Source organism: Glycine soja, chromosome 2, assembly GCF_004193775.1.
Source record: "Glycine soja cultivar W05 chromosome 2, ASM419377v2, whole genome shotgun sequence".
NCBI lineage: Eukaryota > Viridiplantae > Streptophyta > Magnoliopsida > Fabales > Fabaceae > Glycine > Glycine soja.
Window position 1 is genome coordinate 9,253,559 of NC_041003.1, and position 22,483 is coordinate 9,276,041.

At 31.2% G+C, this 22,483-nt stretch overlaps 2 protein-coding genes across 4 annotated transcripts; both read right to left on the reverse strand.

The window, feature by feature from the left end:
- Positions 1 to 2,503: 2,503 nt before the first annotated feature.
- On the reverse strand, positions 2,504 to 3,989 carry LOC114385835 (allene oxide cyclase, chloroplastic-like). The gene is made up of 2 exons (XM_028345899.1): positions 3,720 to 3,989; positions 2,504 to 3,166 (listed from the first exon to the last, which is right to left on the reverse strand). Exons 1-2 carry the CDS (start codon positions 3,961 to 3,963, stop codon positions 2,643 to 2,645), a joined length of 768 nt encoding a protein of 255 aa, XP_028201700.1. The 5' UTR covers positions 3,964 to 3,989; the 3' UTR covers positions 2,504 to 2,642.
- Positions 3,990 to 5,246: 1,257 nt separating this feature from the next.
- LOC114385842 (methionine aminopeptidase 1B, chloroplastic-like) lies at positions 5,247 to 16,892 on the reverse strand. Of its 3 annotated transcripts, XM_028345904.1 has the most exons (10): positions 16,704 to 16,890; positions 16,509 to 16,590; positions 14,672 to 14,909; positions 11,013 to 11,174; positions 10,886 to 10,927; positions 9,920 to 9,991; positions 9,717 to 9,796; positions 7,385 to 7,482; positions 6,587 to 6,634; positions 5,247 to 5,701 (listed from the first exon to the last, which is right to left on the reverse strand). In XM_028345904.1, the coding sequence occupies exons 1-10, from the start codon at positions 16,834 to 16,836 to the stop codon at positions 5,556 to 5,558; spliced, it is 1,101 nt and encodes a 366-aa protein (XP_028201705.1). In that variant the 5' UTR covers positions 16,837 to 16,890; the 3' UTR covers positions 5,247 to 5,555. The 3 variants fall into 3 exon arrangements, with proteins under 3 accessions (XP_028201705.1, XP_028201708.1, XP_028201712.1); XM_028345907.1 differs by lacking the exon at positions 10,886 to 10,927 and having other exon boundaries at positions 16,704 to 16,891; XM_028345911.1 differs by lacking the exons at positions 10,886 to 10,927; positions 11,013 to 11,174 and having other exon boundaries at positions 16,704 to 16,892.
- Between the last annotated feature and the right edge of the window lie 5,591 nt (positions 16,893 to 22,483).

The window sequence follows — 22,483 nt, forward strand, 5'->3', positions numbered from 1 at the left end:
CCAAGTGCAATCCAATAAAATCACTAATATAGACGTAGTGATACTTTAATTTAAATCATCAATAATTCTAATATTTAACAATCCTCTTGCTCATGAATCGACTAGTTTTAAAGAAGCATTTAAGACTAACGATTTGGAAAGTCACATTTGTCAACTTGTGGTGCTTGGACCTACAATTATTTATTTATTTATTTTATAGAAGGACCTACAATGGTTTGCGTGTTTATAAATTAGATGGAGCGTCCTATGATAGCTGATTATCTATTTTATTTCTTACGGGAAGCTGATCATCTAGTTAAAAAAATTGAGAAATAAAGTTTAAAATATAAGAAAAATCGTATTTTTATACCTTTTTTTTATAATGCCAGTCTTATACCTTTGCCTTTCACATGTCATGTAAGTTTTATAATAAAAAATAAATAAATATCGATTCAATAATTTGTCCACATGAAAGAGATTACGCGTAAGGGAATATAAAAGAGAGATATTATAAAATGTAGTTTTAAAAGGATTATATTCTATACTTAGGAGGAAAAAGGGATAACTTTATGAGATTGTTAATGGGATTTAATTCATTTGGTTAAATGAGTGATATAAATGTTTCTGGTATTGTGTTTAATTTTTTTATTGATAAAAAAATCTTTAGTACCATTATCATACAAAAAGAAAATAAGGTTTTTTTATAAAATAAAAAAAAAAACTGACTGAAGTTTTCAATAGTACGAACGAAAAATTATTGTACGTGAAACGTATAATAATCATGAAGTGTTCAAAGCATACATCAATCACATTTTCAAGATGTTTGTTGGTGACTGGGTCGTGGCTTCAGATCTAGCCCTAAAGGAGATTCCTAAGATCTGACTCAAGACTTTTGTGTGTATAGTTTTTTTTTTTCTTCTTTTTTTAAACAACTTTTGAGGGTATAGTTGATAACAACCATTGCCAACAAACAAGAGGAAGCCATACTCTCATTACAGATATTAAATTCAAATTTATCCTTTGTAGACTTGCGTTGGATCCGTTTTAATTAAAATTTAATATCATGAATGAATTTTCCACATAAATAATCAACTATAAAATATACTCCCTCCCTTCATTTTTATTGTGGATTATTGACAAATTTTTGTTTTTATTCATTTGTTAATAGTCAACTATGAATTGTCACGTTAATTACTTTTTTACTATCAATTATATTTTGTCTCTTAATCTGTTAATTAATTTACACATATTTATCGTGGACTAAAAAAAAGTAATAAAAAAGAAAATTCCATGACTGTTTTATTATAATCAACAAAATTTATTATATTTTTTTATTTTATGTAACCATCTTAAAAATCAGATAAAAAGAAGAAAAAAAATTACAGGTTAATAATGTAAAAAAATTTACACAATCATCTATTCATGATCTGATATGTATGATAAGTTTGTTTAATTTTAAAAATAATTATCTTACGATAATTTAAATAATAATTTATGATTAAATAATAATATAAAATTATTTTACACTATCAATTGGATAAAATCATTATCACATTTAATAAATAAATAATGATTTTTTGAAGCATTAGACTCTAAAAGAAACCCATATTTAAATCTAACAATACACTCCTATTGGATAAAATCACTAAAGAGATTCATTAAATTATATGTGAAATTTAAAATATTGTAATTTTTAATAAATTTCAGTAAATACAGACCCGGTGCAGTGTGTTCGTGGCATTCAAACAATGGTTGTTTCTCGTAGCCACAGCCCGCATGTTCCTCCACATTTAAAAGTGTGCCCTTCCACGTTTCACCAGTTGAATAAGATTTTTCTAGCATTTTCAGTTACTATCAACCACAGAGTGCAGAGCTTAATTATTTGAAGTCCAATATTGTTAGGAACAGAAAACTAAGTTAGCTATTCTATACTACACTAACAAGTACTTTCATTATTCTCCTCCCTTCTTATTTTATTACTGTCATATTTATAATAATTTCAACCAAAGATAAGATATGTCATTCCAAATGGCCATAACAGAAAAGGAAAATAACAGAATTGTAACAATATTCCAGTTGCTTATAACTACTGTGCTGAGCTGTCCAAAGAAAGGAATATCGATCCTAAAGGAAGAAATATCAAGCATAGTCACGGATCGAGGTAGGTTGGTGTCGTTTCAATAATTTACTTATAATAATAATCAAATTTGAATACCAACCAATGTTCGGCTCAAATAGTTTTTCATATAGTAATCGTTTTGCAGTCTTATCTAGCTAGTTCAGGAAAAGAAAATCTAAGTAAAATTGATTGGTATTTCAAATTATGTTTTTACCTAATACATCCACCATATCTATTCAAACACAAACAAAGATTTAATAATGTCGGGAACTTTTTATTTTATCCATAAAAATTAAAGATGAGAATCGGATGAGATTTATAATAATTTATATATTCTGTTTAACCAACTGATCTAGATTTTTTGGGTATAATATAGTCAATCTATTAATAGTTCAATTGTGTGAGTGTGATAAATCTTGTATTAAGGTATTTGATTTCTTACGGATAAAAAAATATATAATTAATTTGCAATACCAAGACTTTATTTTGGGTTCAAAACTAAAACTTTCTGAAAAACAAAAAAGGCTCAATTGCTTCATCATCATCAGTTGGTGAAGTTTGGTAAACAAGCATGAGGCTCAGTAGCCATAGCAGCAGGAGAAGGCTCAACACTTGGAGAAGGTTCAACAGGCTTCCCAAGCAGCTCAGGAGGCAAATCAGGCACACCCTTCAAGTAGAAGGTGTAGAAAAGCTTGAAAGGGAACACAAGTTGGTGAAGCTTCACTTGTCCATACACACCTTCAAAGATTCCAGAGCCTCCAGAAACAGCCAAATATGTGTCTTGGTATGTTAGATAGGCTCCTTGCACTGATATGTGGCCATAGTCACCAAAGTAGAAGCTGTAAATGGCCTCATATCTGTCACCCTTTTTCTCAGGCTCATGCTGGATGAGCACACACAAGCCTGCAGTTATCCCTAGCCTCTTTTGCAAGTCTCCTGAGTATATCTTGTTGCTGAATGGCACTAAGTCTCCAAGAGAGTTAACTTGCTTCTGGCTTAGCTTGAGGTATGCAGGACTTCCTCGGTCGCGTTCGTTGATTTCGTAGACAAAGAGCTCTTGAACTTTGGCTAGATAGATATGAACAAATTCATCATGAATAAGAAATGATAGAAAATGCTACTCAAAGAGGGTACTAGGAGTTATGAAGCAGGGACTCTGAAACACGGATGCAAGACACCAGACACCAGACACAACATAGACAGATATTTTGGCATGATTAATGTCTAAAATCTAGGATACCGGGACATCATATATACACAAGCATAGAAACTATAATGGAATTAAATATGGATAACATATAACAAAATATTTAAATTGATGGTATAATCATCTTTTTAAACCAATCTTTTATAATTTTTTCTAATGTATAAGTTGTGTAAAGATGACAAAACATAAGTATTTAAGTTAATAAAAATAATTTTTAAATTAAGCACCTGATAAAGAAGTATTGAACAAATTTCGAGAGTGTCAGAGGGAAACGTGTCTCACACGATGACACGGTAAAGAAGAAAAGTGTTTGTGTTTCTTAGACTAAATTTTGATTTTTGTGCATTAGCTAAGTCATTGAAAAGTTGGTTTTGTGTGTGTGAGATCTAGCAAAGTGATCTGAAAAGAACTTACTTGGCTGTGATGAATCTTGATGCTGCTTTTGGTTATTGAAGAAGAATGCAGTGGTTGTAGTCTTGTTGGTACTTCTTCTAGATGTAGATACTTGAGGAGTAGCTGAGAATTTTAAGGTTTTGGTTGGGAAGGATTGAAAGAGACTTGAACCTACTTGCTTTTGGGTTGAAAGAGGAGAGATAGAACAACTTAAATGGGAGAGCTTGAGGGAAGAAATCATCTTCAGAGAGCTCATGGAAGCCATTGATGGTGATGATTGATGAATGCTTCCTTAAAGGTGCTTTTATATATGGAAAAAAATTATAAAATGGTTTTTGTTTTTAACTTTAACACGTGGATGAATTTTGGGACGGGTGAAACGAAAGTGGACGGTAAGGTTAGCAAATGAGGTCAATGAGTGCTTTCTTTTCCCAAATGGGAACTTTTTTCTTTTTTATCATCTTCAATGATTTTTTTTCCTGGTCCTTTTCCCCAAGTATAAATAAAAACTTAGCATATGCTACGTTCTTTCCTCCTAGCTAACTAGTAAAACGAACGCCTCAGTCAAGAATGGTACAATTATTTATATATTTGCAAGTGGCCTAAAGTAAAATTTAGGACACTTCATACGTTCGGCTGCTATCGTATATTCTAACATTATTTCATACGTATAACACCACCCGGCACTAGGATTTGTTATGGTCTTTTTCTTTTTTAAAAGTTGAATGAATATCAATATAAAGTAAAATTTAGTACACTTCACGTGTGGCTGCATTCCTATATTCTAATATATATATATAATAGGGTAGTCCCTAAATTTTTTTTAATTTATTTTTAATTTCTGAACTTTTTAAGTCTGTTTTTAATCCCTTAACCTTTTTTTTCACTCTTTTAATCTTTTAACTTTTTTTTTGTCCTTATTTTTAGTTTCTTGTAAGGATTAAAAAGTAAGAGTAAAAAAAAATTAAACTAAAAATTAGGGAAAAAAATTTAAAGGAATAAAAACTGAAAAAAAAAATATTCGGGAACTAAAATAATTTTTTTTATAAAGTTTAAGGACTAAAAAATTGAAAATCCTAAAAGTAACTACATGTCAACATATTATATTTCATTACTTCTATGGGAGAATGGTTGTCCTTTTTAAATTAATAATGTGCAAAACATTACATGAGTTTGTTTTCAATCTCATTGAAGAACAATAAAACAAGATATGCAACTTAAAACAAAACTCAATTGAACTTGAAACAAAACTCAAAACTCAATTGAACTTAAAACAATCCCATATGATAAGTAGATTGAATATCATACTTTATGCAAGCGTGTATATTTCTTTAGATTGAACCCCGGGGTTATTACTGTATTGCAAGCCCAACTTCGATTTTAATTAACACGATTGAGCTCTGCGAATTCGAATATTCACTGTCAATCTGAAATTTAACTCGTGAATGTTCAGCTTTATCAAGTAGTCCCATGGCTAATGTCCACCACTTCAAATGAAATCTCAGCTTAAACTCTTTCCAATAACTTCCAAGCACATTAGACAATTGGTAACAAACAATAACCAAGCTATTCTTGCAAACTAAATTAGACTACCAATTCAACTTTCATTTTGACAGTTTGTATTCTCTGATAGAAACATGTACTGCTGAATCTATGTCTTCTATATCTGGTGCCATCATATATGAAAATTCTATGCACTAAAGAATTTGGTATACAGCTTCTGAAGGCAATCTTTACTTGCCAGAGCATAATATTCCAGAAGCAAATTGATTTAAGGGCACATATTTACAACATAGACACAAACTATATTCATATTTCATAACATGATCAATGTGGATTAAACAAAGAATTACCATGTCAACATGTAGTCAAAATTTCGGCTCCAGTCTTAGTTATCAAAATGGTATGCTCAAACTGTGCAGCCGGACTACCATCAGCTGTTAGTGTTGTCCAGTTGTCAGGCCATGTAATGGAATCAATGCTTCCCATTGAAAGAATCGGCTCTGCAATTTAGGTAGAATTCTTAAGGGATCATTCAATTTCAATTTTCAAGACTAAACACACAGCTTGACCAATACAGAGAGCAACCAACTTATTTAAAATCCACTTCCAATAGAAATTCAGAACCAGCATGAATATAAAATAAATGGCAAACAAGTTAGATTGCTATTTTCATTTGAAGACAAGACGTATGGATGTAAACGTCACAGGTGATGAGAAGCCTAGCACAAACACAATAGTCATCAAATTTGCATTGGATTACTTTCATAGCAGAATTTCAAAATCGTGATACATTCTAGGTAAGGGTGGGGTGGGGGGGATATAAACTATAAAGACACAACACAACTATGCCACAAGGATAATTTGAATTATTGTTGGGAAATACCAAAGTCTCACATCAACTAGAGATAGGGCCTGAAAAGAGAATATAAGTGGGTCAATTCTCACCTTGCAAATCGATTTTATAGGATTGAGTTAGGTCCTAACTCATGTTCTAAGAATTATCAATTATGACGTAGCATTTTTATAACCATCTAGAACTGATGATGAATCTCAAAAAATGCTTTAACACCCTCAGGTAGAAAAGAAGACACAGAATGATGGACAGTGTAATTTTTTTTGGCATATTTGTAATTCCTAGTGAAAACAGAGAACGGAAACAAATACATTTCCTAAAACCAAACAGATCCCCACCTCTTCTTTCTACCAAGGCAAATTCCCCTCGTATATATTATTCCAAAACAAGGAGTCAATTCAAACTACAGATTATGAGCAGGATGAACACTCATCAATAACTCCAAATGTTCTAGACATACCACAGTAGTATGTCAAAGACAAGGTAACAGTTATCACCTCAGATTCTTGGTACAGACTAACAATGCACTTACCAATTGTAAATGTTTGACCTTCAACCATGCGGCCTGCCTTCTCATTGCCTGTCAAAGCAATGGTATAAAATTAAAAGTCTGTTAGGAAAAAGTAATACTAAAAAATAATATCTCCTAGCTCCAGAACCCTCTCTCTGCATAACAAGGAAAACAAGAGGGAAAAGAGGAGGGAAGGTCTATCCCAATGTTGGGTTTCTATATATGACGCCCCCAAAACAACACCCAGTAGGCTTGAAATGTCGACAATGCTCTAGTCAACCTATTAAAATTTAATTTCTGGGGTTAGCAAGGACCGAGGCACATGGACTGTTTTAAAAGAAAATTGGCTCGGTTAACCAGTTTTAAAATTGGATTTTGAGAGAGAAAAATAAAGGTTCAAAAAACTGGTTTTGAAACAAATTTAAAACAGGATTTGAACTGGTTTTGAACCAAAAAAAGTTTAAAATCAGTTCAAAACTGGTTTCAAACTGGTTCAGAACTGGTTTAGGTTTGTTTTAAACCAACCTTGAACCAATTTTCCCAAAAACATCAAACTGAATGGGAGGGGAAATCAGATTTGGTTTTCCCAAATAAACTGTACTTACCAGTTTGGTTTGCTTTTCATAAAATTGAAAGCACACACCCCTAGGTGAACACTCTATTACGAACAGTCCAGTTAAGTAGCAATTATAAGCATATAAAATCATAGAAAAACCAAGCGACAAATGTGCAGTTAATGTAGTGTTATTTTAGACAGTCATATTATGATTGAAATTGAAAAACAATATCATGAAGAAATTATACTAGTTAGTCACTTACGATTGTGTATAATAATTGGTTCAGAATGAAACACTGTTCCCACACCATGCCCAACAAAACGCTCCACTACACCATAGCCATACTTTTCAGCATGCTCACTGAGATAATGTTTCAAAAGAAAAGCAAATGCTTAAAAAATGAAAAATCACATCATCAATTAAGATATACTATAATTGTATAAAGAAACTAGAAATAGAAAGATGCATAATTAATAACTTTTAACTTAAAAAAATTAAAGTAGAAAATTCAAATGCTCTATATACATAAATTAGAATAATTATCGTGAATTAGAACATTTTTAAGACTTAATCTTCAATGGAAGTGTTTTTAAGACTTTTTCTTAACCTCTTATCTCTTTCAATCTATCCATTTCATCTTTATTTCTAAATTAAATTTTAATTTTTAAAAAAAAAACTAATCAATAGTTAAAAATAATCATTTATCACAATATAAATTATTTCATTACCAAAAAAATATAAATTATTTAGACTTAAATATGTTTAAGGTCCCCAACAAATGACCGAATTTTGTTTTAAGACCCTAAATTTTTTTGTTGAATCTCTGATAAATTAAAATTTTTATTTTGAGTTACAAACTGATCTTCCCAACATTATCAATAATTGTGATGGTGTCATATCATCACTTAACTAACGACAAAGACTTAAAACAAAAGTTTTAATATATCAGAGACTCAAAACAACAAAAAAATTTATTAGGGACAAAAAAAATAGATTATTTATCAAAGACATCAAACATATTTAAGCCAATTACTTATCATAAGTCTAAAATATAATTTATATATTAAAAATATTTATTTATTGTGCATTTTAATTATAATATAAATTATATATTCAAAGTATTTATTCATAACTTTTAAATACTAGTTCATATATGCAAAGGCAAATTGAGTCAATTGTACACAATCCAAAAAACAAGGCTCTAGAATGAGTGGTGACCGCCCCCTAGGGAAACTTATACTTGACACACTAGGTACTACCTTTATGCTGAAATTTGAAAATTATGTCATTATGCCATTACCATAGCAACTATCCCTTTTAGTTGCTATTCCTAATTTGCGAGAGGAATCTCCTAGATAGTTCTGGGGATTCCCCAATATGTTTTGTGTCGCTTCTTTATTTAGCTTTCAGTTCAGCTATATGTATAGCTTTAGTTGTCTGAATAATTTAAGAGATGCAATTATATTCTCCATACTTAGATTATATGGTATTAAGAGCCAATTTTCCTTTTTCTTAGAGGAAAACTCTGCATAGCTCATGACTAATGTACCCATCACCGAAAACCCTGAATAGTCATTCCCCAAAAGGTCAAACTCAAACCAGACTTTCAAGTTCCCAACTTTCCAAACCATTGACTAGAACCTTTCCATCCAAATCACCCAACACAAGTTAAATGAGTTAAATTTCAGATATTTGTTTCAGTCAGTACTCCTTGTGGTCAAATGAAAGGGAAAACGGGCAACATTTAAAATTCCAAATTCCCCTATTTAATTATCTTTGACAACTTGATGAAGCATGCTACATTAGATGGGGAGTGTTATTACAGGGCATCATAGTATCTTCATTTTAATTTTGATATAGAAACAGAAATATGAAAAAGAAATTGCATTTAGACCCACTCAATATGGGAGATGAACGACTTTTCCTGTCTCAATGTAGAGGACTTGGGGTAATGCACTGTATTTTATGTTTTAATGTATTCATCAGATCCTGCAGATGAAGACATTGATTATGTGATTGCTCTCATTTTAACTTGTGTAGTCAACAAAGTGAAAAGTGCAGTAGAATTGCAGAGTATTCATTTTTATGATCAGACAACTTTTAGATACATGGTTCCAATGGTTTTGTAGAGAACTAATTTATTAAATTAGGATTATTAGATTGAACACGTGAAATTGACAAATACAACAGAAGGTATTTTATGATTGTGAGCTGTTGCTGCATTTTAAGTGACTTAGACTTGACTTCTCGTCATTGCCCAGTGCCTAGGATCATTTGTTCCTCATCCTTTCTCTAATAAGAGTCTGCCAAGTAATATATAAAATTAAATTTTAACCCATTGTTGTACTAGGACCTTGTTTCAGGATAGTTTAGTAATTTCAAAGAATGATACAGCATTTAAATCTTCTCTAGCAGCTTGTTGTAGGAAGAATAGTTAATAATTTATAATGTTAATGGGTTCATTCAATTGCAAGGCTGGAACTAGTTTTACAAATTAAAGGAAAGTAAACCAAGATTCACATGACAAATATCAGTAGTAGTAAATTTACAAGCATGTAGGCATTTTCTTCATTATAATGCAAAGAATAATTTACCTGATTCTCTTTCCAATTTTCCTAAAGAGAGCACCGTCCTTGCACGCAGCTATTCCCTTCTCCAGGCATTCTTCAGTTACCTTCCAACATATAAAGGATTTACTCAATGAATAATCTAAATAACTGAACAACTGAAATTGCTAAATGTGATGAAAAAAGTATATAAAGATAGTAATATTTGGTCAATGGATTACAGCCCATACCTTAACAAGATTTTTCAGTTCATCACTGACTTCCCCACAAAAAAATGTCTTTGACGTGTCTCCGTGATATCCCTAATACGGCATATAGAAGGGCATTAATTTGATTGGTCATTAACACTAAGCAATAAATATCTTAGAGAGACTATTAGTAACTAGCATTGTACCCAAAATACAATATAAAAATATATCACAGCTAATCTGTTTGAAAAAAAAAAGGGAACTACCAGACAGAGCATCATAAAATAAATTCGCACAATCAAATTTAATATACATGATGAGAAACCTAAAAAAATATCATGAGAAATTAAACTCCTACTTCGTCAGCAACCAGCTGGTTGTTCAGCAGATTATAAATAATATCGTATTTATACTTTCTCAAATGGAGAGAGAACCTCCCAGCCGAATTCCAAATTAGTCAAGGTCCCTTTCTCCTAATGAATAGGAGGGTTAAGACAAAAAAAATGGAGAGAAGCCTTTGTCCGACTGAATTATCATAACAACTCACCAATCATTTCCCTTAAATGTATTATTTTTAAGTGGAAAACTGATGAAAAATTATTACAAGTTGATACAAAATATAATGGCATAAATCATGTAAAAAAAAATTGAACACTGTCACTCATTGATATTCAACAAAGTAGCAACAACTTGCTTATTTTAGCTTTCAGCACCAACACCAATGCATGTCTATCCATACCATAGTCAATGAGTATTTCCTTCTTGTTAAAGCATGTTTGCATGGGAAGAAAATAATAGAAATAAGCTGTAAACCAGCTTCTGGTACAAGAGGCACCCTAATAACTAAACATTCTAGCCGCATGCATTAAAAGGTATAGACAAGAAAAGGCTGAAAGAGAATTACTATGAAACTGTAATTTATAAGACAGCTCCAAATAATCGTATAAATAACACTGACACTTGTGACCACTTAAGCCTAAATAAAATTTTAGTAAGGGAGAAGCATACATCCAGGTAGACTGTCACATCAATGTTAATAATATCACCATTCTGTAAAAAGAGATCATTGTCATCAGTTTTGAGCAAAATGCATGCCAAAGATAAAGTTAGAAATCACAATATAGGCTTAGAAGACCTGTAACTGCCGAGAATCAGGTATTCCATGGCACATGCACTCATTAACTGATGTGCACACGCTTTTCGGAAATCCACCATAGCCAAGGGGTGAGGGATAAGCACCAGCATCAATTATCATCTGGTGCACTGCTTTATCAATCTCATTAGTTGTTATGGAAGGCTGACAATTTAAACCAAGATTAAGTTAGATCAAAATAGCAGCACAAAGTAGATTATCATAACAAACAGAAGACAAGTTGATGTGACAGTCCACCAAAGGTCTAAAATCTTCAAATATGTATCTAAGACTTTAAAGATAGCAAACTCCATACTTCATCTAACATTACAGATCAGTTGTCACATCATAATTTTGTCGAATCATCGCCAATGATCTCAATAGCTGAACATGTAAAAATGACTAGATGGTAGTAGATGTAAATGTGAAGCAGGCCTTGACTGATCCAAATTGACTTTCAGCCATGCAACAAGAATATGAAGCATTGATGAAGAATCACACTCGGGATTTAGTGTCTCTTCCACCAAACAGAAAAGCAATTGGTTGTAAATGGGTTTTTAGGGTCAAAGAAAATGCAGATGGTTCAATCAATAAGTTTAAGGCTAGACTGGTTGCAAAAGGTTTTAATGAAGTTCAAGGCTTTGATTTTCAGAAATCTTTTCTCCAGTAGTGAAACCTGTCACTAATCGGCTTATTTTAACTCTAGCCATCACAAATCAGTGGAATCTTGCTCAGCTAGATGTCAATAATGCCTTTCTTAATGGCTTACTTAATGAGACTGTCTACATGTCTCAACCCCCTAGTTTCCAACAATCTAATTCTTCTATGGTCTGCAAACTGAATAAAGCTTTGTATATGGACTCAAGCAAGCCCCAAGACAATGGTTTGAGAGGCTGCAACCTAATCTACTTCAGTTTGATTTTATGGCTAGTAAGTGTGATCCCTCTCTTTTCATTTACAAGACTGCATATCACACTGTGTATCTTCTAGTCTAAATGGATGATATCATCCTTACTGGCAGTTCCACTCACCTGATTCAGCACCTAGCATCCCAGCTCAATTCTAAGTTTTTCTCTTCAACAACTTGGTCTGCTAGACTACTTTTGGGGAATTGAAGTTAAGACTCTTCCTCACAAGTCATTACTCCTCACTCAGAGTAAATATATCAGATTTGTTGCAGAAAACAAATATGGCGGAGGCTCAGCCTATTTCATCCCCTATGGCTTCAAGTTGCAAACTTATTAAAACAGCCTCAGATCTCTTTTCTGATCCTACTTTATACAGGTCTGTAGTGGGTGCCTTACAATATTTGACTATCACTAGGCCTGAGATAAGCTATTCAGTGAACAAAGTTTGCCAATTTATGGCCAATCCTTTAGATTCTCACTGGATTGCAGCGAAACAAATCTCAAGATACTTGAAAGGTACAATGTTGCATGGTCTTCATCTTGAACCTGCTGTTTTGGGGCAACCATACACTCTTAGAGCCCTGTGATGCAGATTGGGCATCTGATATTGATGACAAAAGATTTACTTCTGGTGCAGCTATCTACTTTAGTCCTAATGTCATATCATGGTGGTCCCACAAGCAGCAGGTTATTGCAAGGTCCAGTACAGAGGCAGAATATCGAAGTTTAGCCTAGACTACTGCACAAATATCTTGGATTCAGACCCTTTTGACTGAATTGAAAGTTCCCTTCAGCACACCCATTGTCTTTTGTGATAATCAAAGAGCAGTTTCTATAGTTCATAATCCAGTCCTTCATGCAAGAGCAAAGCTTATGGAAATTGATGTCTTCTTTGTTTGGGAAAAGTTCTGACCAAGCAGCTAGTTGTCCATCATATTCCTGCTCTTGATCAGTGGGCAGATGCACTCACCAAGCCACTCTCCCCAAGCAGATTTATTTTTCCAAGAGCCAAACTCAATGTGCTTAGACTTCCTCAAAGTCTCACCCACCTTGAGTTTGAGGGGGGTATTAGAGTATTGTACAGAGAGTTGCAGTATTCAACTGCACTCTCAGCTAAGTGAGTTAGTTAGGTGGTAGTTTACTCTACTGAGTTAGTTAGTAGGTTAGTTATTCACAGTTGTCATAACTAACTGTCTAGGCCTAGATATACCAAGCTGTAACACAAAGTTCAGTAGCCAATAATATTTTTCACTTTCCCTTTCTAAAGTTTTTCTCTCTCAAAATATCTTTTGTTACAGATGAATGTTTCCAATTGGCAACAGTTTGGTGTAATGGCCTATACTATATAGTATATTTATGGTCTAGGATAGAGATCAGTGTTATCGAATGGCGGTTATGGCGGCGCCATAACGGTTATATGAAGGCGTAACGGCGGCCTCCACCATCCGTTAGGCGCCATTTCGGGTGAAATAACAACGCCCGCCATTTGGGATATGGCACCCACCATGGCCATAACGTCGTGGCGGTTCACGGAGGCCATGACGGGTTTTTTCGATTTTTTGGACTTGGGTTGGCCAAAATACCTTGACCCGAAAACACATTAAACTCAAACGAACCCCCTTCTCACACTCACTCACTCGATCTTCTTCTCACACTCACTACTCGAACCCTAGCTGCGACCTTGTGCGAACCCATACAAAGACCCACTATGCTCCAGTGACCCTCTTACTCCGGCGACCTCTCTACTCTGGTTTTTTTTCCTTTTGTTTTTCTTCTTTTTCCTGAACTATTTTTGTCTCCTTTGTTCTGAACTGTCCTCTATTCTGTTTTTTGTAATTTGAGAGTTTTAATTCTGTTTTTTCATAACTAATATTTGTTTGTTGTCCTGAGGTTTTATGAGAAAACCTCATCCCAATTGTTTTTCAGTTATAGGATAATGTCAGGGATAGGGACTGACACTGCTTCCTCAAACCCTCCTAGTAAGAGGATAGACATTGGATGGAAACATTGCACGGCTGTTAGAGAAAATGTTACGAATGAAATATGTTGTAACTACTGCCACAAGATCATGAAAGGAGGAATTACAAGGGAAAAGCATCATTTGATTGAAAAGTCAAGGAATGTTGCACCTTGTTTAGTATGCCCAAAAGAAGTTTCAGATGAGATAAGGGCAACTGAAAATAGTGACTATCTGAGTACTGTGGCTCTTTCTCATAATCCAGTTCTTCACTCCCACACCAAACACATGGAGCTGGACATTTTCTTTGTCAGGGAAAAAGTTTTGAATCGCTCCTTGGTAGTCACTGATGTTCCTGCTCAAGATCAGATTGCAGATGTCCTCACCAAACCACTATCTAGAACCAGATTTGTTTATCTTAGAGCCAAATTCAAGTTATTGATTTTTATCAATAACCCTGAGTTTGTGGGGGGAGTATAAGAGTCTATGTTTAAATTCTTTGTAATAAAGGTCCACTGTCTAATAGTAGACCTGCAGTAGGCTAGTTTTATCTCTAATAACTAACTTGTGTCCCAAGTTAGTTATTGAGTCTAGTCAGTGCTGAGTCAGCATCTAATAGCTTCTCTAGCACTCTTCTGTTAGTCTATAAATATCTGTAAGATCCTCTCCTCACTTAAGAAATCAATACAATCAAAGTTAGTTTTCTGTTTCTGTTGAATCTCAGATTCTTTTAGCAAGAGAGTAAACACCAAGTATATAAATCACATAGAAAGTAGGCAAGAAGGAGGAAACTTTACCCTAACCATAGTTCCTGCAAAGTTTAAGACACGCGCTGCAAGCTCACCTGCAGCCCTCATTTTAGCTATACCTTCAGAATCATGAATTTGATGCTCACTTGCAATTTCTGGAAGTATATCTGAACCTACATAAGGAGGCCTTGGTATGTGGTCAGGAACAGGGAGATGTGGTGATACTCTCCCACGCCTTAATGGAGGCCTTTTCTTAAACTTTGGCACAACTCGAACTTCACGTTCTCTTCATATGACCAGACAATGAGTAAGAATCCATATTAAAGTTGCATCTACTTTTTTCTACTTCTAAATAAAATAAAAACTTTATTTGGTTACTAGAAAGCAAACGCAAGAGTAAAGAAATTCAAAAAATTATTTGCTGAAGAAAGCACTTTTATATTGCTTAGCAAAGAAGAAATGAGGGGAGGAAAGGATAAATAGATGATTTGATATCTATCCCCCATATTCCACGATCTAAATGATAGGGACACTAACTAGACGTCAAGCAGATAATGAGAAAGAACAGAGGAAAAAAATGTACAACCCTGATGTCTCTCAAATTTTTTGATAAAAGAAGGATCTCTAAAAAAATTTATTGCCCATGTACAGCATACCATGCAATTACAATTCAACATCTAATAGAAAAAACTACAAATTCAGATTATGAAATAGCTGTACACTGGAGAACTTCTGTTCACACTTATGTAATTGAGAACTCATAAGAAGATCTATCAAACATTTTACTACCAAAATATGTTACACCACAGAATTCCAATTCAACATCCAGCACAGTACATAAACTACAAATTCAGAATATCATAGATGGGAGTTCATTAGCTTGGGCTAACCAGCAAAACTCATGGGTTTTGTTAGAAATATCTGATAATATATATTTTATATCTTGGACTATTTTAGAGTATCCTAGATGATCTGTTAGGATTTATTTTTATTTTCTATTTTTTCATTTGTTTCCTTATTTAATTTAATTAGGATCTTTTTAATTATAGGCATATTGTATCATATAAGTAGGAATATTATCTCCTATATTTAATTATGTATTTGTTGCATTAAGTTTATTAAAATGGACTCTGTTCTGTAGTCAATACACAGTTTCAACATCTCTTGCATCTGTTTTTCTCTCTTTCAATTGGTTTTAACTCAACCCAACCGACATATGGTGGGTTGATTTTGATTCATGGGTTGGTTCTAATAAAAAAAAACATCCTACAGAGAATTATTCAGGTATTGGAATTTGGAACTTCCCCAACCCACATGTTATTTTATTGTTTTTGTAACCATGTTTTCCCCAGTTTTGTGCCCAGCCAATTAAAAGCATAATAGCCTATAATATTTTGGTTGTGTTGAGCATGCGACAATAGCAGACAGATACTAGAAATTACAGAAGCATCATTTAGAGACCATGGTGATAAGAATCCGACAGATTGCTTATATAATGACGAGTTTCTTTAAAAAATTAACAAAGAATTCAAAGAATATCTAGGATGGCATTGGCTTCAGTTGGCTTGTGTTACGTATTGCTTATGGCTTTTGGTACTCAAAATTTCACCTTGGTTTTTTTAAATAACATTTTGGTCATGGCGGTGGCCGTATCCGGCTGTGATTGTGGACTGTATCAGTCACAAACAACCGCAACAACAATTTAAAACCTTGAACACAAAACATTTACTAAAAACATAGAACCTTCCCAGTTCCCATGTTCTCCAAATCCAGATTATTTATTACCTTACATTATGAACTAAAAATTTCAAATTAAACCAACTAAAATACTACAAATTCAATAGCCTAATTAATTCCAACAGAGGTGGCTTATAGGGTTGGTTACCTTCTGATATTCATGGCCTCCTCCAACCCCGAAATCTTCCTCGCGAAAACCACGAATTGCTTTCTCGAAAGCAATTGGTTCCCTGCAAAACTCATCGCAAAAGCATTCGTGTGAGGCTTCGTTTATTTAATAAAATTATTTATTTATTTACGGTTTCGAAAAAAATAAAGATGAATATAGTCGGAATTGGCGAACCTTGAAGAGTAGAAGAGCGCGAGAGTGTGAGCCGAGAACCGATGAAGGATGACGAAGACAGTGAGCATTCGCCATGATGGAGTGTTGGGATTTTCAGAAATGCGTTGTTAGCGAGCGAAGCAGTGAGCGCCATTGGAAGAAGAAGAAGAGTATGTGTTTGTGAGTGAGTGAGGATAATGGAAAATGGAGGGGGTTTGAGGTTTTAGAAGAAGTAGGGTAAAAACTTAAATATATTTTTAGCTTAATTTAATTACAAACTTTACTACTAAATTTTTATTATTTTATAAATTTTATAACTTAAGTTTTATTTTCATTAATTTTACCATACATCTTTTTAATTTTACAAATTTTATCACTTAAATTTTTTTCAGAAATTTTATAATTTAAATTTTAACATTTTACAAGTTCTACTATCTAAATTTTTTTATTTTTTGTCTTTTGTTATTATGTTGGTAACAAAATAGTAAAAAGTTATTTTTTTTAGGATTTGTATAGTTATAATCAATGTGGAAAAGTAACTTTTTACATTGATGGTAATTATAATCAATATAAAAAATTATTTTTCTACATCTTGATGTCAAAATCAAAATCATTCATCTTTCTTAAGCGATGATAAAATACACAGAAATTGAAAATTTAAATGGTAAAATTTTGCAAAAACAAAGCTTGGATGAAAAAAAATTCAAAATAATGAAAATTGAATGATAAAATTTATAATTAAGCTTATATATTTTTTTTCTTTGACTCATGCTTATTTTAGTAGTTTATTTTGATAAGTTACTTTAAAATAACTTATGCAAAATAAACTAACTTAAAAGTTACTAGTTTTTTTCTCAATTTTATCTTTACTATTTTATTTGAAATTATGTTTTATCTTTTTATTCAATTTAATATTTTTTTTTTTTACTATTTGGAGAAACTACTCTTATCTAATTTTATTATTCTTACACGCACACAACAATCAACTTATCAATTATCATCCTAATTGTTTCTTAAGGTTATGAATTATTTGAATCATATCAATTTTACAATTATTTGTTAAATTATTTGTATCATATTTTGTAGTCATGAGATGTATACATCCAAGTTATTCTTGTATAAATAGAAAAATAAATTTTTAAGAAAAATATAAGGAAAAAATATCTTATATTTTTTGTTTTAAAATAATATTATTAATAAAGTATTTAAATATAAAAAAAATATTTTAAACAATATAATTCTAACAAATTTTATTTCATTCAAATTTACTTTTTCAAAAAAAATGAAAATTTTGAGTTTAAAGTTTAAACAATATGAGTAAAATCACCAAAATTTTATCATTTTCTTGTAATACAAAACTTAAAAATTATTATCCTACTTTTTAAGAATATAAGTTATTAGAAATCAATTTAAATGTAAAAAATATTAAATATGCTCTTTTACATTTTATCAAATATTTTTAATTAAATCATCTAGCTTATAAGCTTCCAGTTAATTTTCATATTTTTAGCTCCTAGTTTATAGCTTATAAGCTTTCAACTAACTTATTAATTAGTTTTACCAAATTAAATTTGTTAGTTTATAAGTTTTACCTAGTTTATAAATGAAAAAATAAATTAAGCTAAAATAAAATGTTCGTCTTTTATGTATTTTTTTTTCTACTTTGCTCCTCTAATTTAGTCTCTTATAACTTTTGGGAAGATAATAGAAAATGGAATCGATTGAAACATAGTAGAATGGGTGAATCATGAATAGAAAGAATTAAAAATATGTCACTCTATTATTAAATAATTTAGATTTATAATATAATGGTAAAAAATTAGATTCCATCATTTGAAAAAAGGAGTTGAATAAATTATCTTTTAATTCATTATGAAAAATAAACATAAAACTAAAAGAATTTAGAAGTAGAGAAGATAAAGAGTAGAAAGAATCATAGAATAGGGGGAAAAAGATAATTCTTGTGCCTCATTTCCATAAAAGACATGGTTTATTTATTGGTATAAATTGTAACTGAAGGGTTACAAATAGTTTAATAGAATTGAGGAGAAACATTTTTTTTTATATAGTTAAGGAGAAACATAATTACTCACAATGTGCATGGAATATGGATAGACACCAATAATTTATCTATAACATTACACTTCTCTTCCTTTCGATCAAGAGGATTTTTATTGTTGAATTAACGGTGCCCTTTCGGTTTTGCCCTTCTTCTTTCTATTGAGTTATTTGATTTCGTTTTCTATTTTTTTAGTCTGTAATGTACGGAACTCCAAAACAATTATGAAGGAGCTGACAAATCAAGTTCACCTGTCTAATTTTAATACAAATTTTAATACAGAGATTCCTTCTGTGATTTGGTTTATCAGTAATCTATAAAACAAATCTATAATTTTTTGTTTATATACGTTTTTATTCCTTTTATACTTTTTTCAGTAGGATGAGAATCTTGACCTTTGTATGCTTAAATTATTTTTTGTCCCTATTTGCATTTGTTTTGTTTTTGTTTGTTCACTTTTACGTGACTATGTGATTCTGTGGAACATTCATAAACCATTCCAAAAGAAATCTTTCACGTTTGTCTTTTTTTTTCGGGAATGTAATTTGTAATGTCAATCATGAGTTTTCGCGTATAAACTTGTTGTGTATGGAATTGGCTTATAAAATTGTGCTTGGGCTTCATAACTTTATTTTTTTACTATCAAGGTTTTGTATTTGCATCTTAACTTTTTTTTGGTGAGACTGTCATTCAAAATGTCATGAAAAACATCTAGGCTTATTTGGAATCCACAAACCCCTAATGCTATTGAATTTAAAAATAGGTAATTTTAGAGAGAAATTTCATTTTCATGTTTATTTTATGTTTATAATATTTGTTCAACTTTATTTGAATGTCATATTTAATCATTATCACAGAAACTTAAAGTTTATTGCATTGAACTTATTTTTATTGAACTCTATGTCCAATCCTTTAGTTGTTTGGGAAGAAACTTAAAGTTTATTGTCTGATGGTATCTTTATGACAAAAGGAAAGAATTGAGATTACCAGCCAATCATTTTTATTTTTAAAAATTATTATGTTTTTTATATTTTTTAAATAGATTTTTTTTTTGGTTTTAGATCTTCTTATTGAAGATGATACGATGAAAAACTTTATTTGATAGAGATTGAGAAGTTAATGGTATCAAATGGAAGATCTTTGAAGGAGTTTGAGTCAATGTATTGATTTCTGAAGAAGGTTTTAATCAGTATGGTAATGTATTTTTGTTCAATGAGCTCAATTATAACATGAATGAAATGTGATCTTTATTTGATGAACATGTAATCATGCTTAATGAGAATCAAAAAATTGAGTATGATCATATAATTCATGCATGTAATTCCAACCAAGGTATATTCTTTTTTTGTCTAAGGATATGGAGGTACTGGTAAGATTTTCTTATGAAAGACATTATCTTATAAATTGTGATCAAAGAAAAGATTGTGTTAAATGTAACTTCAAGTGGTATTGCATCTCTTTTGTTTCTTGGCGGTAAAATTGTTCATCCTTAATTTGCTATACCATTATTATTGAATGAGGATTTTTGTTATTCTATTAAGCAAGGAAGTTTGAAAGTAGAATTGTTGAAACACACTACCTTTGATCATATGGAATGAAGCAGCTATGGTTAGTAGATTTGCATTTGAAGCTCTTGATAGAACATTAAGAGATATTATGTGTTTTACTATTGACAATAGTTTGCATAAAACTTTTGGTGAAAAAGTTGTCATTCTCAATGGTGATTTCAAACAAATTTTGTTTGTTGTGCCTAATGCAAGTAAAGTTGAAATTATTTTGGCCACCATTAACTCTTCTCAATTATGAAAATGTTGTAAAACTTTGAAATTAACTCAAAACATGCGTTTGAAAAGTGGTTTAAATGATGTGGATGGAAGTGAAAAGATGACATTTTCATATTGAATTCTTTCTTTGGGTGATGGTCCAGTTGGTAATTACAATAATGGTGAAATTGATATTGGCATTCCTCATTCTTTAATTGTGAATAATTCTCATAAGCTTATTCAAGATATAGTTGAGTCTATTTATTGTGATTTGTTAAATAATAATAATAATAATAATAATAATAATAATAATAATAATAATAACTATTGGAAAAATTTGTAAAATCTTAATAAAAAAAATTTCATTCTTATAAGTTCTGAGAAAATAACTATTTTATGAGAAAATAAAAAGAATAATAAAAAGAGTTAAAGACTATTGTGATATAAAAACTATTTATAAAAATTAAACATTTTATTCCAATTGAACTTTTATGATCTAAAAAGTCTAAGTCTCGTTCCTGTTCCTTCATTTTGTACTAAAAATAATAATAAATAGAAAGAAAAAAAGTGTATTTACTTCATATAAATGGAGTATTAATATTTGTACATAATTTAGTTTAGAATTCTAAATTTTCAATGTATTATTTTTTTAGATTTTAGGATTTTTACTTTGATGTAATTATAAATATTTTCATTTTATTTACAAGAAAGTTTCCAAACAAATTTAAAGATAATTTATTGAATAAATTCTGATTGAATTAGATAAAAAAAATATAATTATTAATATTTGAAATTGATAAAATTAAGTGGGAAATTATTGTTATCTAACTTTATTTTATTATTTAATAATATTATCTTTAATTGCATTTAAATATTTTTTAAATAAGAATTTTGATTAATATATGAAAAATACATTTTCACCCTCTTTTCTAACCCATAGATTTTTTTTTTTGCGTCTCAATTTTATTTAATATAGCCGAAAATTTTAAGTTTTTTTAGAGTAAATTACACTTACGTCCCTTATATTTTTCTCAAATTGTATTCGATACCCCTTTCTTTTTTTACATAATTTTTACCCCACATTCTGTTAGCGTCAATTGAAATATGTAAGAAAATGAAGTTGTCCTAACATCTTTGTTGCACTCGCACTCCCTTAATTTTTCTCAAATTGTACTTGATACCCCTCTATTTTTTTACATTACTCTTACCCCCCCCCCCCCCTTCTGTCAATGTTCTTAATTAACACAATTGAAATATGTGACCAGACGAAATTGTCTTAACATCTTTGTTAAATATTCAATAACAAATTTAACAATTGATCCTGTGAATGGACCTTTCTTAAGATAATAACAATTGTTCATTTAATATTTGACTCTTACTTTATTGTTGCTAGCATTTGAAGAAGATGCAGCTCTTGATTGAAACATTATATCAAACACCTAACCATCAAAAATAAATATTTCAAAGAAAGAAGTTCAAAACACAAATACAAGAGTAAAATACTAAAATTTGAAGCAAATGACCATATTCAATCAATAGGCATTGTTGGGAACACATCTAACAAAAACACAACAACCAAACAACTCAACACGCACCAAAAAAATTGAACTAAGAAGAAGAAGAAGAAGAAGAAGGAAAGGTGTTAACACACGCATACTGACAATATGAGTTCACGTCTAACAAAAAGTTGGGTTCACATCCAATTAGAGAAAAAAGAAAAAGAAGGAAGAATGTTAAAATATTTTCAGGTTGGAAATGGTGTCATGTCTTTTATAGAGTTAAGAGAAAGAAGATGAAGGTATTTTAAATATAATTTTTTGTTAAAAATCATGTGGCCAACATGTGTCTACTTTCTATTAAATTATTAAACAATGTTTAGGAGAGAGGGGGTCTGAGTGTAATGTGAGCTAAACAATTAAGAAGTTTTTTGTAGGATGCAGAAAAAAGAGGTGTGTCGGGTGCAATTTGGAAAAAAAACA

Bases quoted from the DNA above. Each gene is read 5' to 3' on its own strand.
- LOC114385835 (XM_028345899.1), bottom strand. From the start codon at position 3,963: ATGGCTTCCATGAGCTCTCTGAAGATGATTTCTTCCCTCAAGCTCTCC. The intron at 3,167-3,719 runs GTAAGTTCTTTT...ATATCTATCTAG, and splicing joins TCAAGATTCATCACAGCCAA to CCAAAGTTCAAGAGCTCTTT.
- LOC114385842 (XM_028345904.1), bottom strand. From the start codon at position 16,836: ATGGCGCTCACTGCTTCGCTCGCTAACAACGCATTTCTGAAAATCCCA. The intron at 11,175-14,671 runs GTAAAGTTTCCT...TTAAATTGTCAG, and splicing joins TTGCAGGAACTATGGTTAGG to CCTTCCATAACAACTAATGA. The intron at 6,635-7,384 runs GTAAGTGACTAA...TTGCTTTGACAG, and splicing joins ACCAATTATTATACACAATC to GCAATGAGAAGGCAGGCCGC.